The 18,899-nt window shown below is 38.9% G+C and overlaps 1 protein-coding gene across 5 annotated transcripts in view; it reads right to left on the reverse strand.

Moving 5' to 3' along the window:
- Nucleotides 1-18,226, reverse strand: part of CNTRL (centriolin) — an 88,833-nt gene extending 70,607 nt beyond the window's left edge. For all 5 annotated transcript variants that reach the window (XM_059141616.1, XM_059141617.1, XM_059141615.1 and 2 more), the window contains exons 1-3: nucleotides 18,098-18,226; nucleotides 10,796-11,037; nucleotides 3,633-3,763 (exon numbers count right to left, since the gene is read on the reverse strand). In XM_059141616.1, the coding sequence (XP_058997599.1) occupies nucleotides 3,633-3,763; nucleotides 10,796-11,006 (342 nt within the window). In that variant the 5' untranslated portion in view covers nucleotides 11,007-11,037; nucleotides 18,098-18,226. The remainder of the gene's footprint in view (nucleotides 1-3,632; nucleotides 3,764-10,795; nucleotides 11,038-18,097) is intronic.
- Between the last annotated feature and the right edge of the window lie 673 nt (nucleotides 18,227-18,899).

The raw sequence follows: 18,899 nt of genomic DNA on the forward strand, positions 1-18,899 counted from the left end.
AGTTGAGCTAGGTACTATCCTCTTATACAACCTCATCTACCTTCTCCCTCCACGGTCTTTAATCTCTTTCACTCCTGGATCTTCCCCCTCAAGTATAAAACATCACTATTTCATGGATACCCGTCATACTTACTACATACCACATGTACCACTGGGCAATGGATACCAGTGAGCTAGACCACGTTCTCACAAGAATTGTGTACATTTGCTCCTTCTGCCTTCCATTTATTCTATTGGGAAGGCAAAATATCTTATGCTTTTACCATGTATTCAAATAGCTCTCCCCAAGATGGTCATCCACACACCCATTCCACAAATATTTATCAAACATGAATTATGCGCCAGGGCTGTTCTAGGTACTAGAAATACACTGGTGAGTAAGGAGACCAAGGTTCTTGCTTTCATTCACAGAGAAAGCCCCTACATAAATAACATTTCAACTGAAGTGTACTAACGAGAAAATAAAGATAACGTGATGGGGCAGCATGCAAGGCACCAAGGTGGCAGATCTGTCTGCTATGTTCACTGCATAGGCATAAATGCCTGGCACGCAGTGGGCACTGAAGAAATATTTGTTGTTGAAAAGAATGAGTCATGGAGAGTCATGGAGAAGGTAGCTAATGGCAACTGGGTGGTAAAAGAAGGCCTCACAGAAGTACACTGAACTGAGACCTTAATAACAAGAAACCAGCTGTGTGAATGATCTTGGGGCAGAGATTAACAGGCAGAGTAGAAAAATACAAAGGCCCTAAAAGACAGAATTTGGTTGGTTTGAGAAATAGAAGGGCTTTTTAACTGCCAAATCCAAAAGGCTTTTTTTTTCTGAATCATGTCTTTAAAAAAAATTTTTTTTTAATTATCATGTTCATTTAGTCAGCATTGAGTACATCAGTAGTTTTTGATGTAGTATTCAAGTGACTTCTAAGTATTCATCCTATTTAATGATTCTGTGACATTTTATATCATCCATTCCTGCTTGAAATTCTCCCTCCTTTGGCCTCCATTAATCATACTCCTAGATCTTCTGTTCTAATAGCCCCTTCAGACTTCTTCACTGGGTATGCCTCTCCTGTGGGTGCTTTCTCTCTCTCTCTGCCTCCCCTTCACTATTTCTCCTCTTAATCCCAGGCATTCCTCTAGGAAGCTCTAAGTTCCCAGAGATCAGAAACTAAGCTTATTTACCTGTATACTTATTCCCACAGCCTAACATAATGCCTGGCATATAATAACCATTCAGTAAATATTTACTACTCTAATTTCATTTTTGCAACTTGTAAACTCCAGAATGTCTCCTTTTTCCTTTTTAATTACACAAGACATAAATATACTCTAATAAAAATTTCAAACGAAACGTAAGAAGCCCTCTTTATGAAGAACCCAGGCCCCTAAAAAAAATCCCACTGATCAAAGGTAACCATTGTTAAGAGGCTGACATATAAACATCTGTATCTTTCTATTCATTTACATTCATATAAACACATATAGAAAAACAGAATTTTTAGAACTTACTATACAAAATGTTTTAGAATTTTTTTCATTAAGTGCACTGCAGACATTGTCCCACATTAATACATAGAGCTCTAACTTATTTTTTAAAGAAACTTAATAGTACCTCATCGTCTACAGAACCATAATTTATTTAACCAGTTCCCTATTGATAGAAATTTGGTTATTTCCAATTTATTCTATTTTAAATAATGCTTAATAAACATGACTACATAGGGGCGCCTGGGTGGCTCAGTGGGTTAAACCTCTGCCTTTGGCTCAGGTCATGATCTCAGAGTCCTGGGATCGAGCCCTGCATCGGGCTCTCTGCTCAGTGGGGAGACGGCTTCCCCCTCTCTCTGTGCCTACCTCTCTGCCTACTTGTGATCTCTCACTCTCCTTGTCAAATAAAATAAAAATCTTTTAAAAAAATGACTATATAGATACTTCTGGATACTGTGCATGTGATATTGGTAGAATAGACATCAAGGAGTAGAACTGCTGGGTTAGTAAATATAAATTCAGTAAGTATAAACTCAATTGCTGAATCAAATAAGCAGACTTGATATTTGGATAAATTCTATCAAACTGTCTTTCTAAAATGCAGGAGCTTTGTGTAGTCCCACTAAGACAATATGATAATACTCACTTCCCACATCTTTCTGAACACTGAAATAATCCTTTTAATTCTTGTCCATTGACATACAAGAATGAAAATCTTATCAAACAATTGTTTTCCTATTTTTTGATATTAATAAAGTTAAACATATTTTCATATTATTATTAGCCATTTATAATACTTTTGTGAATGCCTTGTTCATATCCTCTGCACATTTTCCACTGAGTTGTCTCTCTTACTGAATTGTATAAGCTCTCTATATTATATGGATATTGTTATATATGTTGAAAACACTCCCTGAGAGTTTAACTTTTTAAAAGATACCTTTCATTAAACACTTTAATCTTTATGAACACTAAATCTGCCAATATTTTTCTTTGTGGCATTAAGGTTGGTGCTTGCTTAAAGGGCTTTCCCAACTCTAAGATTTAAAATATACCCTCCTATATTCCTTCCTAATACTTCTATAAGCATTTTTGTGGGTTTTGTTCTGGTTTCACTAAATCTTCAACCTTCTGGAATTAATTTTTGTGACTAATGTAGTAGACATCTAAGTTTATATGTTTTCCAATTAAAAAGTTTAAGTTGTCTTTTACAATGTGTTCATGTGTACAGTTTACAAATAAAGTAATAAACACTCCAGAGCAGAGATCAGCAAATTTTTTATCGAAAAAGCCACATAGTAAATATTTTTGGTTTTATGGGCCATAAGGTCTTTTTTTTTTTTTTTTTTAAAGATTTTATTTATTGGGCGCCTGGGTGGCTCAGTGGGTTAAGCCGCTGCCTTCGGCTCAGGTCATGATCTCAGAGTCCTGGGATCGAGTCCCGCATCGGGCTCTCTGCTCAGCAGAGAGCCTGCTTCCCTCTCTCTCTCTGCCTGCCTCTCCATCTACTTGTGATTTCTCTCTGTCAAATAAATAAATAAAATCTTTAAAAAAAAAAAAAAAAAAAAAAAAAAAAAAAAAAATAAAGATTTTATTTATTTATTTGACAGAGAGAGATCACAAGTAGGCAGAGAGGCAGGCAGAGAGAGAGAGAGGAGGAAGCAGGCTCCCCGCTGAGCAGAGAGCCTGATGCGGGACTCGATCCCAGGACCCTGAGATCATGACCTGAGCCGAAGGCAGCGGCTTAACCCACTGAGCCACCCAGGCGCCCCCATAAGGTCTTTTTGACAACTATTTACCCCTGCTACTGTACTGTAAAAACAGCCACAGACAATGTGTATACAAATGAGTGTGACTGTGTTCTAATAAAGTTTTATTTACAAAAATAGGTGGCAGGCCTGATTTGGCCTATAAGTTATAGTTTGCCAACCCATCTCTAGAAAGAATACAGTAATGTATAGAATAATAAGAGCTTATGAATGTGAAGATGTCATACTTATGATACAGAACTTTCACTGGAAACAATACAAGGTCTTCTACAAATTAGGTGACATTAGGATGAGATGATACTATAAATCTAATAAAATCTTTTAATTTTTAGTTTTAAAACAGAGAAAACTTTTTAAAAAATGCTGGTAACCTACCCTAAATTTCTTGCCACCATCTTTAGCAAGTGAAAGGTTCAGAGACTTCACCAAAGCCAAATTGTCCTGTTTAGTAAGTTTTTTAACAAGGGCCTCTGTAATATATCGAACTCCTGCATGTGAATCAGCTTCTGAAATGACAGAAACAGATCATCATCAGTAGAACAGGACATCTCTGAAAAACAAATTATTTTGATGTTATATAACCAAAAAATATTTTTTAAGCCATACAAATATAAAAAGAGCTGGTTAGTTCTAATAACTGCAATGTTTTAATAATATTTTACTTTATGTAGCTTTACAATAATTGCATACATCTACAGTAATGTCAGTAAGTTATGCTTCACAAATATTAGTTCTGTGCCAAGCTTGTACTATATACTTTACACTTACAATTTAATTTGTACATTTAAAATAAAAATTACTCAAAAAACTACTGGACCACGAGGGGAGAACTTGAGAGATAACTGATACCATAAGATGAAATAATATTAGAATAGCTGGGATCCCAGAAGAAGAAGAAAGCGAGAAGAGGGAAGAAGGTATATTGGAGCAAATTATAATAGAGAATTTCCCTAATATATCAAAGAGAACAAGCATTAAAATCCAGGAGGCACAGAGAACCCACCTCAAAATCAATAAAAATAGGTCCACACCCCATCATCCAATAGCAAAACTTACAAGTCTTAGTGACAAAGAGAAAATCCTAAAAGCAGCTCGGGAAAAGAAGTCTGTAACATACAATGGTAAAAATATTATTTTGGCAGCAGATATATCCACAGAGACCTGGAAGGCTAGAAATAACTGGCATGATATATTCAGAGAACTAAATGAGAAAAACATGCAGCCAAGAATACTATATCTAGCTAGGCTATCATTGAAAACAGAAGGAGAGATAAAAACCTTGCAGGACAAACAAAAACTAAAAGAATTTGTAAACACCAAACCAGCCTACAGTAAATACTGAAAATACCTTCAGGAAATCTCTCTCTCTAAGCAGAGAGAGAGCCTAAAAATAGTAGACCAGAAAGGAACAGAGACAATATACAGTAACAGTCACCTTACGGGCAATAAAGTGGCACTAAATTCATATCTTTCAATAGTTACTCTGAATGTAAATGGGCTAAATGCCCCAACCAAAAGATAAAGGGTATCAGAATGGATAAAAAACCAAAATCCATCAATATGCTGTCTATAAGAAACTCATTTTAGACCCAAAGACACCTCCAGATTTAAAGTGAGGGGGTGGAAAACAATTTACCATGCTAATGGATGTCAAAAGAAAGCTGGGCTGGCAATCCTTATATCAGATAAATTAGATTTTAAGCTAAAGACCATACATACTAAGAGATGAGGGGGGACACTGTATCATATGCAAAGGGTCTGTCCAACAAGAATATCTAACAATTTTAAATATCTATGCCCCTAACATGGGAGCATCCAACTATATAAACCAATTAATAACAAAATCAAAGAAACACATCGACAATAATATAATAATAGTAGAGAACTTTAACACCCCCCTCACTGAAATGGACAGATCATCCAAGCAAAAGATCAATAAGGAAATAAAGGCCTTCAATGACACACTGGACCAGATGGACAGCACAGATATATTCAGAACATCCCATCCCAAAGCAACAGAATACACATTCTTCTCTAGTGCAAATGGAACATTCTCCAGAATAGATCACATCCTGGGTCACAAATCAGGTCTCAACAGGTACCAAAAGATTGGGATCATTCCCTGCATATTTTCAGACCATAACACTCTGAAGCTAGAACTCAATCACAAGAGGAAAGTTGGAAAGAAGTCAAATACATAGAGGCTAAAGAGCATCCTACTAAAGAATGAATGGGTTAGTCCAAGAAATTAAAGAAGAATTGAAAAAATTCATGGAAACAAATGATAATGAAAACACAACTGTTCAAAATCTGTGGGACACAGCAAAGGCAGTCCTGAGAGAAAAGTATATAGCGATACAAACCTTTCATAAGAAATAAGAAAGGTCTCAAATACACAAACCTAACTCTACACCTAAAGGAGCTGGAGAAAGAACAGCAAAGAAAGCCTAAACCCAGCAGCAGAGAGAAATAATAAAGATCAGAGCAGAAATCAATGAAATAGAACCAAAAGAACAGAAGAACAGAACAACAAAACCAGGAGCTGGTGTTTTAAAGAATTAATAAGGTTGATAAGTCCCTGGCCAGACTTATCAAAAGGAAAAGAGAAAGGACCCAAATAAATAAAATCATGAATGAAAGAGGAGAGATCACAACCAACACCAAAGAAATACAAACAATTTCAAGAGCATATTATGAGCAACTCTATGCCAGCAAATTTGACAATCTGCAAGAAATGGATGTATTCCTAGAGACGTATAAACTACCACAACTGAACCAGGAAGAAACAGAAAACCTGAATAGACCAGTAACTAGTAAGGAGATTGAAGCAGTCATCAAAAATCTCCCAGAAAACAAGAGCCCAGGGCCAGACGGCTTCCCAGGGGAATTCTACCAAACAGTTAAAGAACAATTAATATCTTATATCCTGAAATTGTTCCAAAAAATAGAAATGGAAGGAAAATTTCCAAACCCATTTTATGAGGCCAGTATTACCTTGATCCCCAAAACAGACAAAAACACCATCAAAAAAGAGAATTACAGACCAATAACCTTGATGAACACAGTTGCAAAAATTTTCACCAAAATACTAGCCAATAGGATCCAACAGTACATTAAAAGGATTATTCACCAAGACCAAGTGGGATTTATTCCAGGGCTGCAAGGTTGGTTCAACATCCACAAATCAATCCATGTAATACATACATTAATAAAAGAAAGAACAAGAACCATATGATACTCTCAGTAGATGCTGAAAAAGCATTTGACAAAGTACAGAATCCTTTCTTGATGAAAACTCTTCAAAGTGTAGGGATAGAGGGTACCTACCTCAATATCATCAAAACTATCTATGAAAAACCCACAGTGAATATCATTCTCAATGTAGAGAAACTGAGAGCTCTTCCACTAAGGTCAGGAACATGGCAGGGATGTCCATTATCACCACTGCTATTCAACATAGTACTAGAAGTCCTAGCCTCAGCAATCAGACAACAAAAAGAAATTAAAGGCATCCAAATTGGCAAAGAAGAGGTTAAACTATCACTCTTTGCAGATGATATGATACTTTATGTGGAAAACCCAAAAGACTCCACTCCAAATCTGCTAGAACTTGTACAGGAATTCAGTAAAGTGTCAGGATATAAAATCAATGCACAGAAATCAGTTGCGTTTCTATACACCCACAAAAAGACAGAAGAGAAATTAAGGAGTAAATCCCATTTACAATTGCACCCCAAATCTTAAGATACCTAGGAATAAACCTAACCAAAGAGGCAAAGAATCTGCACTCCGAAAACTATAAAGTACTCATGAAAGAAATTGAGGAAGACAAAAAGAAATGGAAAAACATTCCATGCTCGTGGATTGGAAGGACAAATATTGTGAAAATGTCTATGCTACCTAAAGCAATCTACATGTTTAATGCAATCCCTATCAAAATACCATCGCTTTTTTTTTTTCAAAGAAATGGAACAAATAATCTTAAAATTTATATGGAACCAGAAAAGACCTTGAAAATCCAGAGGAATTTTGAAAAAGAAAGCCAAGGTTTGTGGCATCACAATTCCAGACTGCAAGCTCTATTACAAAGCTGTCATTCTTAAGACAGTATGGTACTGGCACAAAAACAGACACATAGATCAATGGAACAGAATACAGAGCCCAGAAAATAGTCCCTCAACTCTATGGTCAACTAATCTTTGACAAAGCAGGAAATAATGTCCAATGGAAAAAAGACAGTCTCTTCACCAAATGGTGTTGGGAAAATTGGACAGCCACATGCAGAAAAATGAAACTGGACCATTTCCTTACACCACACACAAAAATAGACTCAACATGGAAAAGACCTCAATGTGAGACAGGAATCCATCAAAATCTTTGAGGAGAACACAGGTAGCAATCTCTTCAACCTCAGCCAGAGCAACTTCTTCCTAGAAACATCGCCAAAGGCAAGGGAAGCAAGGGCAAAAATGAAATATTGGGACTTCATCAGGATCAAAAGCTTTTGTACAGCAAAGGAAATAGTCAACAAAACCAAAAGACCACTGACAGGATGGAGAAGATATTTGCAAACGACATATCAGATAAACGGCTAGGATCCAAAACCTATAAAGAACTTATTAAACTCAACACCCAAAGAACAAATAATCCAATCAAGAAATGGGCAGAGGATATGAACAGACATTTCGGCAAAGAAGACATCCAGACGGCCAACAGACACATGAAAAAAGTGCTCCACATCACTCAGCATCAGGAAAATACAAATCAAAACCACAATGAGATACCACCTCACACTAGTCAGAATGGCTAAAAGTAACAAGTCAGGGAATGACAGATGCTGGAGAGAATGTGGAGAAACGGGAACCCTCCTACACTGTTGGTGGGAATGTAAGCTGGTGCAGCCACTCTGGAAAACAGCATGGAGGTTCCTCAAAAAGTTGAAATTAGAGCTACCCTACAACCCAGCAATCGAACTACTGGCTATTTACCCTAAAGATACAAATGTAGTGATCCGAAGGGGTGCATGCACCCAAATGTTTATAGCAGCAATTTCCACAATAGCCAAACTATGGAAAAAGCCTAATTGTCCATTGACAGATGAATGGATAAAGAAGATGTGGTATATTTATATAATGAAATATTATGCAGCCATCAAAAGAAATGAAATCTTGCCATTTACAATGACGTGGATAAAACTAGAGGGTATTATGCTGAGTGAAATAAGTCAATCAGAGAAAGACAATTATCATATGATCTCCCCGATATAAGGAATTTGAGAGGCAAAGTGGGGGGTTTGGGGAGTAGGGAAGGAAAAAATAAAACAAGATGGGATCAGGAGGGAGAAAAACCATTAGAGACTCTTAATCTCACAAAACAAACTGAGGGTTGCTGGGGGGAGGGGAGTATGGAGAGGGTGGTTGGGTTATGGACATTGGGGAGGGTATGTGCTATGGTGAGTGCTGTGAAGTGTGTAAACCTGACGATTCACATACGTGTACCCCTGGGGCAAATAATACATTTTATGTTAATAAAAAAAAATAAATAAATAACCATGTATTGAGCATATATTTGTTTAAAAATAAAAAAATAAAAATTATTATTTCCATTTTTTTTAAAGATTTTATTTATTCATTTGACAGAGATCACAAGTAGGCAGAGAGAGAGAGAGGTGGAAGCAGGCTCCCTGCCGAGCAGAGAGCCCAATGTGGGGCTCGATCCCAGAACCCTGGGATCGTGACCTGAGCCAAAGGCGAAGGCTTTAACCCAGTGAGCCACCCAGGCGCCTCTATTTCCATTTATTTTTAAAAAGATCTTGTGTCTAATGATGTGGAAGTCCAGGACTTGAACCCAGGCAGAAGAATCCAAAATTTATACTTTTAATCATATGCAGCATTGAAGTTTTAGCGATATATTTTTTTTTTCCTTAGAGAAGGAGAGAGAGAGAGAGGTAGAGAGAGAGAAGGGGTGTAGAAGGAAAGGGACAGAGAGAATCTTAAGCAAACTCCACACCCAGAGCAGAGCCCAAAACAGGGCTGGATCTCAGAGCCCTGAGATCATGACCTAAGCCAAAATCAAGAGTGGGATGCTTAACCAACGAAGTCACCCAGGTGCCCCTAGTGTTTTGTTTTTGCTGTTTTTTAAAATAGTTATCCATTTTTTACAGTGCTAAATTACCTAGTTTTTTGTTTTATTTTGTTTTAATAAACTGTCACTAATCTGCTTCTTTGGTTTTTTTTTTTTTAATTCCAATCTAAACTTCAGAAACACCAGAATTCTTAAAAATCCTTTTTTTTTTTTTTTTAATGGTGATAATCTCAAATTTGTTGCTCTTTTAAACAGAGAATAACCCAAAGTAGTAACTTCATGGACAGCACACCCTATCCTAAGCCTGGACGTTGCTGTCAAATCTTCCTAAAGCCGTCTTACATTTTCAAAAGCAGCTTTAAAAAGAAAATTCTTTCTTTAGAAGTCAGAATAAATTAATGCTGCATTCAGATCCAGGCTGTATGACAAAGTTTCCCTATGATTATTTACAATAAGTTAACATTACATTTATTTTGGTTCAAAATTATATGCTTTTTTCCCTTAATTTGGGCTGTTCTAGGAAAGAAAATGACTAATATTCTAAAATATTAATCAAATTAGAGTCAACTGTGTACCAACTGACAGCAAGGGTATAGTTAAAACTCAATCGCTGATCAAGTTTAGTAATCAAAACTGAGCAGAGAGATAGCTGTGATTTCATTAGCAAAGAAATCACATAGTTTTCATTCACATTCAGTTACTTTAAATAGTCTTTTAGAAAAAAATAATGTATTTCTGAAAACAGATTCCCACAAGAATAGACTGCTTTTATGAAAAAAATAAAAACAAAACCTTGGAGAAACATATACATGTCCCTTATGAGGACATGATAAACAGTTTGCCAATAAGCAGACTGGAACAACCCAAGGGTAGATCACGTTTTTGTACTGAATTAACGCACTTCACTCTGAAGTCAACAGATATGCTTTTCTTCTAACCAAGGATGATGGCTAATTTGGCATACGAGCTTTAAGATACTCTCCCACCACAGGAAATAAAGCTTCCTCTTTCGGGAAACTTCCCTCTCCTAACCCTTTTGGACAGCTTCACCCTCACCCAGAGGCCTCCATCCTCCACTGTCCCTATACACTTTCTGTTGGTATAGGTATATGACAATAGGTCATGTTAGTACAAAGATATATATTTCACTTGGACCAAAAATGTAAGTTCAGTAATTTTCCATCTCTACTCTAGAATATGTGTTCAAATTCTTAGATTAAAAAACCTTACCTTTGGGACACCTGGATGGCTCAGTTTGTTAAGCAACAAACTGAGGCTCAGGTCATGATCCTGGAGTCCCAAGATCGAGTCCCACATTGGGCTCCCTCCTCGGTGGGAAGTCTGTTTCTCCCTCTGACCTGTCTCCTCTCATGCTCTCTCTCTCTCTCTCTCTCTCTCTCAAATAAATAAATAAATGAATAAATCTTTAAAAAATCAAAAAAGAAAAACATTACCTTTATGGTCTTGGTAGTCTGAAAGCACCGTGTTTTCATCTGTAATCTCAACTTGCTCATTCCATTGTCCTCCAAAATGAAGAGTCTCAGATCCACTTAAAGGTGAAAGTGACCTAGATCTCATACTGGACATAAGGGATGGTGTACTAGGAGAGTGAGGTGATGGTGGCATCTTTGCATTGGAAAACTTTCGCTGAGAACCTTTCTTCATGGCAAGAATAAAGCCAGGTGTCCATCAAAACCTGTAAGAGTTTTCAGCATATTTAAAAGGTCAATTTTTTAGAGCTCTCAAAACTATTATCTACTTCTAGAATTTTTTTTACATTCTTCACCCAAAGTGGGACTTGAACTCATGACCCCGAGATGAAGAGTCACACATTCTACCAATTAAGCCAGTCAAGTACCCTTATTTCTTGAGTTCTGAAGATGACAAACTTATAAACTCAGAGGCTACAGATGCTAGGACCCATACTACTCCCAAGCTGATGGAAGACACTGCTTCAAACACTGCTGATCACATTGCCAGAGGGAAAGAAACCTCCAGAGGCTCTTGTACTGACACATGCTCCAGCCAGAAGTCTTCCCTATCTTTCTCTTCTCTACTGGACCAAACTAATCACAGTATCCCTCATACCCAAAATGGGTCCTAGAATGTAGGCAGCTGGAAATGTTTGACAACCAGCAGTATTTAATACTGACAACTACTCTCTCCTTCCTGTTAGAGTTTCTTCTTTCATTTCTGGGACACCACATTCTCCTGGTATTCCCTTACCTTTGTGGCCACTCCTCAGCTTCCTTTGCTCACTCATAGTCCTGTATCCAATCTTCAAATATCAGAACTCCTTAAGTCTCTTTGACTCTCTCTGCAATCTCACTTTAGATGATCTAATACACACCCATGGTTCCCAATGTCACCTGTATATTGATGTTTATATCTGCAATCCAACCTCTCTCTGAGTTCCATACTCCTGTTCCCAGCTGTCTACTTGATATTTCATTGCCATCCTACACTTAACACATCCAAACTGAATTTATCACTCCACCCATTCCTTCCATATAGAACAACACATGAATGGTAAGTGCACAGCTCCATGAACTGTCATACAGTGAACCACCAGTATCCAGATCAAGAAACAGAATATTACCAGAACCCCAGAAGCCACTTTGTACCCCCTTCCAATCATTAGCCAACATACATGGGTAATTACTAACCTGATTTCCAATACAAGAGATTTTTTTTTTTAACTATTTAAGATTTTTATTTTTAAGTATTTCTACATCCAACATGGGGCAACTCACAACTCTGAGATCAAGAGTCACATGCTCTTCTGATTGAGCCAGCCAGGTACTCTATAATCTATTTTTGAACTATATGTAAATGAAATCATAGAATAGTTTTTATATATGCCTCCTCTGTTAAATATTGGGTTTCCGATATTCATTCACATTTGTCTCATGCTATTAGAAGAACATCTGATTGCTTCAAACCCATGTGCCTACTATTGCTTGTCCACAAAATCAATTTTGTTGAAGTTCAGGTCTTCCAGAAGGAATGAAAGCACTTATTAGGAAAGGGATCTTAGTCAAATCCCTTTACTTTTCAAAAGAAAATTAAAGCCCAGAATGGTAAATGACAAGGACACTATAGTAATGGTGAAAATCAGTTCTCCTCTCAAACTAATTTGTAAGCCAAATCATGTGACTAATCTAGTAGAATGTAAGTTCTATGAAAGTAGGCATATTGTTCACTGATTTATTCCAGGCCTAGGGCAGAACTTAGCAGAAAGTAGATAATTAATTTTATCTAATGGAGTACTCTGAAGAACTGATAAAAGGCACTTATTTAGTACCTCAACAAAAGGATATCTTCTTGTGCTGTATTAGTCCTCAACACCAAGAGTCCTAATGCACAAGGTCAGGTTTATGCAAAAAAGATTTTCATGATGTAAAATTACTTTTGTAAGTATAACCATTGCAAAAATCATAAGTTTGACAAAATTTAGACAAAAAAATCTTATAAAATGGGATAGGTCTTCAGCAAGGCTGTACTAACAATGATCTTATTTTTGCTCAATATCTATAATCTCCCCAACTCTCCTGTCTTAAAATGTGAAGACAAAACACAAATTAAGTTTTAGAAAAGTTGGGGCACCCAGATGGCTCAGTCAGTTGACTGTCTACCTTTGGCTCAGGTCATGATCCCAGGATCCTAGGATTAAGTACCGCATTGAGCTCCCTGCTCAGCAGGAGTCTGTTTCTCCCCTTCCCTCTGCCTCTTACCCCCACTTGTGCTCTCTCTTGTGCTTACTCTCCCTCTCTCTCAAATGAATAAATAAAATCTTCAACTTTTTAAAAAGATTTTTATTTATTTATTTGACAGAAATCATGAGTAGGCAGAGAGGCAGGCGGTGGGGTGGGGCAGGAGCAGATTCCCCAATGTGGGGCTCGATCCCGGGACTCCAAGTTCATGATCCAAGCCGAAGGCAAAGGCCCAACCCACTGAGCCACCCAGGCGCCCCCCAAAATCTTTAACTTTCAGAGAAGTTTTCAGCTCAAAGATTTTGGGCAGCTCCAATGTTAATGCTATATAAATTGGAATTAGAATGAGATATTATAATGGTTTGATGTGTGAACACCTTCACAAGTACATAGGTATTGTTATACAGGCTGGGATTATGAAGAAACTTATTTGTTACATGGTTGGAACATATATAATATATAGAAAAGAGAGGTGCCATTAATATAGTCAGTCAATTAACCAATAATTAAGAGATATAATATCTTTCCTTGATGATACAGTCATTCTAGGAATGCTGATCTTACCCAAAACATGTCTGGAATTCCTCTCTGGGTCTTGCTTTGAGAATTATTAATACATCTCACCAGAAAATCAGACCCATTTCTTCAGCTACACTTTGTTTTAATTTTCCCGGGTTGAACATTAACTTTACCATCTGTCAAATATTGTGATAAGCTCTTACACGTATCATCACATTAGGAGGATTAAGTATAACAATTGTACAGAATAGGTATTATCATCTCTAAAAAGCTTAAGTAATTTGTTCAAAGTCCCATAACTAATTGGCTAATCCACGGCTTGAATCCTGATCTGATTTCAAAGCCCACGTCTTCATTACCATGCCATATTGCTGAGTTTTCAGGAGTCCAGATCATGTTTGATTTGCTCTCTAAAGCTTAGCATGGTGCCTCACACAAACTAGATCAGAATAAATAACACTAAATGACCTTGATCAACGGATAGCACATAAGGCAATTCCTGAAGGAAAAACAAAAAATTTAATATAATAGCATCACTGAATTCATGATCTAGCAGCTTCTTACGGTGATGAGTTTGAAGAGAAAAAAATCTGCTACATTTGTTTTTAAAAAGTGATTATTACTTCACGTATACATTATTTCACTTAAACATTACAGTATGGCCAACTGCCCTGTGCCAAAAGTCCAGTTTACTTTAAACTGCAAACTTCTATGTGTCCTTACTTTCTCTCATTTTTTCATGATAAACTATCCATATAGATCAGAAAAGCCACCTCCAATTCACGTAACTGCTCTTTATGCCAGTGACAAAGCTTTTGGTCCTAATTTCCCAAGTGTGGCAAAAACTTCTATCGCTACTATCACACCACTCTGCCATGGAAACAAATCTCTTAGTAATACTGATTCTGTACTGACTTGTAAGGGTGTCTCTTTCTAAATAAGAATAATATACTCAGGGTGCCTGGGTAGCTCAGTGGGTTAAAGCTTCTGCCTTTGGCTCAGGTCATGATCCCAGGGTCCTGGGATTGACCTCCGCATCGGGCTCTCTGCTCAGCAGGGACCCTGCTTCCCCCTCTCTCTCTGCCTGCCTCTCTGCCTACTTGTGATCTCTGTCTGTCAAATGAATATATATATATATATATATATATATATATATATATATATATATTCAAACTTGAGGATAGCTAAGAGGCATGTGTTTTAAAAATAAAATTGTGTAAATAAATAAACAAATAAAATTAAATATATTTATTCCTGAGTTAAATGTAGGTTTCATGAAGGCAGGAGATAATAAAAATAAAAGAGGGGAAGTGACAGGGACCAACTCTCACTTCTGCGTATATATCTTTTTCTACCCTGTAACAGGATAGAAAATTATATAACTAGAATAGGATGTTGCCACATACTACAAAGACATGCTTTATATATACATATTTTTTTAGTTTCTTGGCTAAAAAAAAAAAGCTCATCTTATATTTTTAGGCAATGCAATAATTCTGTATCCCACATCTTAGTCCTCTCTCTAAATTCTTACAATACTGAACCATCCTGAATTCTCTTCATAACATCGTAATGACTAAGATCTTTCAGGCTTCACTAGACTATTATGAGGAACTCTGTTACCTCTCTTGATCAGAAAATATCTGCTTTAGATTTATAGATTAAAAAAACATATTAGAATGGATTTCTGAAATCTAGGTCAGTTCCTTTCTTTTATACATTTTAACATGAAAGATTAAGTGATAGTGTCAAAGTCACAATGTATTCCCGGATCCCGTCCCTGGGTTGCCATAGCTCCTGTAAGGCCTGAACAGTGAAACATATCACAATCTCATAAAATATCTAATTAAGTAATAGCGAACTGGACTGTGTTTGAGAATGGCTAGCATTATTTCAGAGACTAGCACCTAGATGTAGTAAATGGTCAACTACAATTTTAAGGGAGAGATGGGGAGATTGTCTGACGCTAGATGTCATTTGTAATCACATTAAGACCAAGCAATAAAAAAAGAAGAAGATGATGATGATGATGACAGTTGAGAGGTACAGCTAGAGTGTAGGAAGGGGTAGAATAAAGAGAAAACAAAACAAGCAAAAAAGTCCAGAGCTGGAGACATATTCTGAAGGCCCAGAAGGGGGTCTGCAGTATAAGAGAAAGTTACTGGAATAATGGGATTACCAGAGTCATATGACTGACAGAAACAAGCGATAGCCACATTGTTGCAGAAATGATTATATAATTATTTATATAATTATTACTTCACTCCCCTGCCCTGACACATAGCTTCTCAGAGACTATACCTCCCCCTCTATTAGGCCTTTCCTCACACTTCTAATTGTCCATCTTCTTTGATCTTTTCCAAATAAGACAGACCACCATTATCCCCAAACCCTCCCTCTCTCTTCCCAGTCCACTCCAACATGCAAAAATCTATCCCAATTTCTTGACCTCCATATCCTTCTATCCTTCTTTCCATCCTGTAGCTTTTTTTTTTTAAAGAATTTATTTATTTATTTGACAGAGAGAGATCACAAGTAGGCAGAGAGGCAGGCAGAGAGAGGAAGAAGCAGGCTCCCTGCTGAGCAGAGAGCCCAATGCGGGACTCGATCCCAGGAACCTGGGATCATGACCCGAGCCGAAGGCAGTGGCTTAACCCACTGAGCCACCCAGGCGCCCCTCCATCCTGTAGCCTTTTAATCACATCTCAGTATTTTCCCTACAATTCTACTTCATCCATACCCTCTGACCCATTTAAATACCTTACTCTTTAACTTTCTCTAGTCCTTTCAAATATGATGTTTCCCATTCCTCACCAAAGGCAATCCTCCCATCCTGCGCTTGTCAACCTCTGCCTCCTATCCTTCATCTCATTCTCATTGCCAAGTTTCCCCACAAATTCTGTTCCAATTTCCCAACATTGTATTAGCCTCCATTTATCTGTAGTTCTTTCCAGTACCCTACCTCAACACTTCTATATTCATCCTGATTCCCCAAACTACTCATCTTAGCAAATATCTTGACATCCTAATCCATTCCAATACTCTTGCTTCAAATTATTCTCCTCCTCCAACAAAACAGCCAAACCTCGACACATTCCTCTTTATCCCAATATGATTGCTTAACTACTAACCTTTCCCTTCTAATACCCCGACCTCCCTCTACATTCTATTAACATCCTGGGTTCTCCTCTCATGTCTCTCCATTCTACTCAGGTATCCTAAAAGCCCATGTTGCCCATATCTTCCCATTAATTTATTTATTCAGTAATTCAATTTTATTGAGTAACTTTTATGCACTGAGAACTGTGTGAGGCTTTAAAAACAGAACTGAGAAAGTAATGTTTCTACACTCAAGATGCACAAAAGGATTATATCTCCCTCTTACACATGGTCTTTGCACCAAGTAATCTCCTTTATAACATCTTACAATTATAATTATATAATCATTTCTGCAACAACGTGGCTATCGCTTGTTTCTAAGCTACAAGAAAGCAGAGATTCTATTGTTTGGTGTACACTAAATATTTGTTGAATGAATGAAAAGAGGACTGTACTAAGCACTCTAAAGACATTAGCAAATTTAAATTCTCACAGATGATGTATAAGGTCAGAATTAGTAACCTCTTTTACAAGCGGCAGTGTTTCACAGAGAATTAAGAGCTTGGATTCTAGGACTAAACAGCCCGAGTTCAGATCCTGCTTCTCCATTTACTGTGTGACATTAGGCAAATTACTTAACCTCTCTGATCCTCAGTTTCATCACTTTTAAACTGAAGATGGCTACCTCATGCAAGTTATTTTAAATTCTGAATTAGTTAGTACCTGAAGGGCTTAGAATTGAATTTGAGACATAGTGTAGACTCAAAGGTAACCAGAAGTTATTTTTACAAAAGAGAAAAGGTACACAGGAAGATTAAGGAACATGCCCAAAGTCAAGAGCAGGTTAAGTAACACACAAGGTGGCAGAATCAAGACTTGAACCCAAGTTTTGACATGAAAATTCACCCATCCTTTAATCATTATACAACAAAATATTTGCTTTTCCGTTTAACATTTTTTCCCAACACCCTAACTCATCATTGTCCATGTATTGTATGTACTCCGTACGATACCACGACACGACACTCAAACCGTCCTTTATCCCTGTCATTCCCCACAGACACCTGGCACACCCCAGTCCCTCCCCCCTCCTCTGGGTGGCGGGACCCCCACCCTTCTCGGCGCCGCACCCCGACGTCCACACTTCCCCACACTCCGGTTCTCTATGCCCACGCGCCCCCGCCATCCCCACGCGTGACCTTCTCGGTATCATCCGAACCTCCCTCTTTCATCCTCCTCTCCACGCCCGTTCCGGGCCCTCCCCTCCTTCTCATCCAATCCCAATTCCCAGGAACACGCCCCCGCGCCCAAATCCATCCCCAGCCGGCCCACCCCACGCTTGGTCCAGGCCTTCCCGCCTTCGCCACCGGCCCCCACGGCTCCGCCCGGTGCCGGACAACGGCCTCGACCTGGCCTGGCACTCACCGCCAAGGAGCCGAGCGGAGCAGGCCGGCGAGACGAGGCGGAGCTGGGGACGCGCAGCTTCTTCCCTCTAGGCGTCCAGCGACGCAGCGGCCATTTTATTGTGTTATGCCGGTTGCCCAGGGGCTGGCGCGCGGCGTAGGCGGGGCCTGCTGCGGCCACGCCCCTCCCTGAGCCGTTGGGAAGGCGGGGCCCAGCTTCCCGCTGTCTTTGCCGCCTCTGCCTCGGGTACTCAGGGTCGCGAGGCTTCCTAAAGGTGTGCAGCCTGTGCGGGGTGAGGGGGAGAGGTCTCCTGCTGCAGCCGCCGACCTGCTCATCTCCCTTCCTTGAGGCGAAGCCGCCGCTGCCTCACGCCGAGGCTCGAACACGCTTCTACGGGGCGGCTGGGCCAGAGGCGGACGTGAGGGACAGATTTCGCGCTGCCGCCAAGCTCCCGCCCTTCCGATGCTGGCAGCAGCTTCTCCTTGCGCGGCCTCCTTCTGAGGCGAATCGTCGCCTTCAGGGACCAGTGACGCCAGACGTGGATGAAACGCCGGGCTTGGACTCTGGCTGCCACCTGAGGTTAAGGGCGCGAGACCAGCCTGGGAATCTGGACAGCGAATGTTCCCGTGGGCTGTGGAGAATGTTCCTCTGGGGACAGAAGCAAAAGCGAGAAGCCTCTGAGGAAACTTCAGTTAGGGCTTGCCTGAAAATACTGCATTTCACCGCATCCATCCAGCAGTTAAAGAGAATTTACCAGAAACTCTGCATTTAAGGGGGAAAAAAATTATCGTCAGGGCGCCCAGGTGGCTCTGTCGGTTGAGCT

The sequence above is a fragment of the Mustela lutreola genome, chromosome 12, assembly GCF_030435805.1.
Source record: "Mustela lutreola isolate mMusLut2 chromosome 12, mMusLut2.pri, whole genome shotgun sequence".
In the NCBI taxonomy this organism is placed as follows: domain Eukaryota; kingdom Metazoa; phylum Chordata; class Mammalia; order Carnivora; family Mustelidae; genus Mustela; species Mustela lutreola.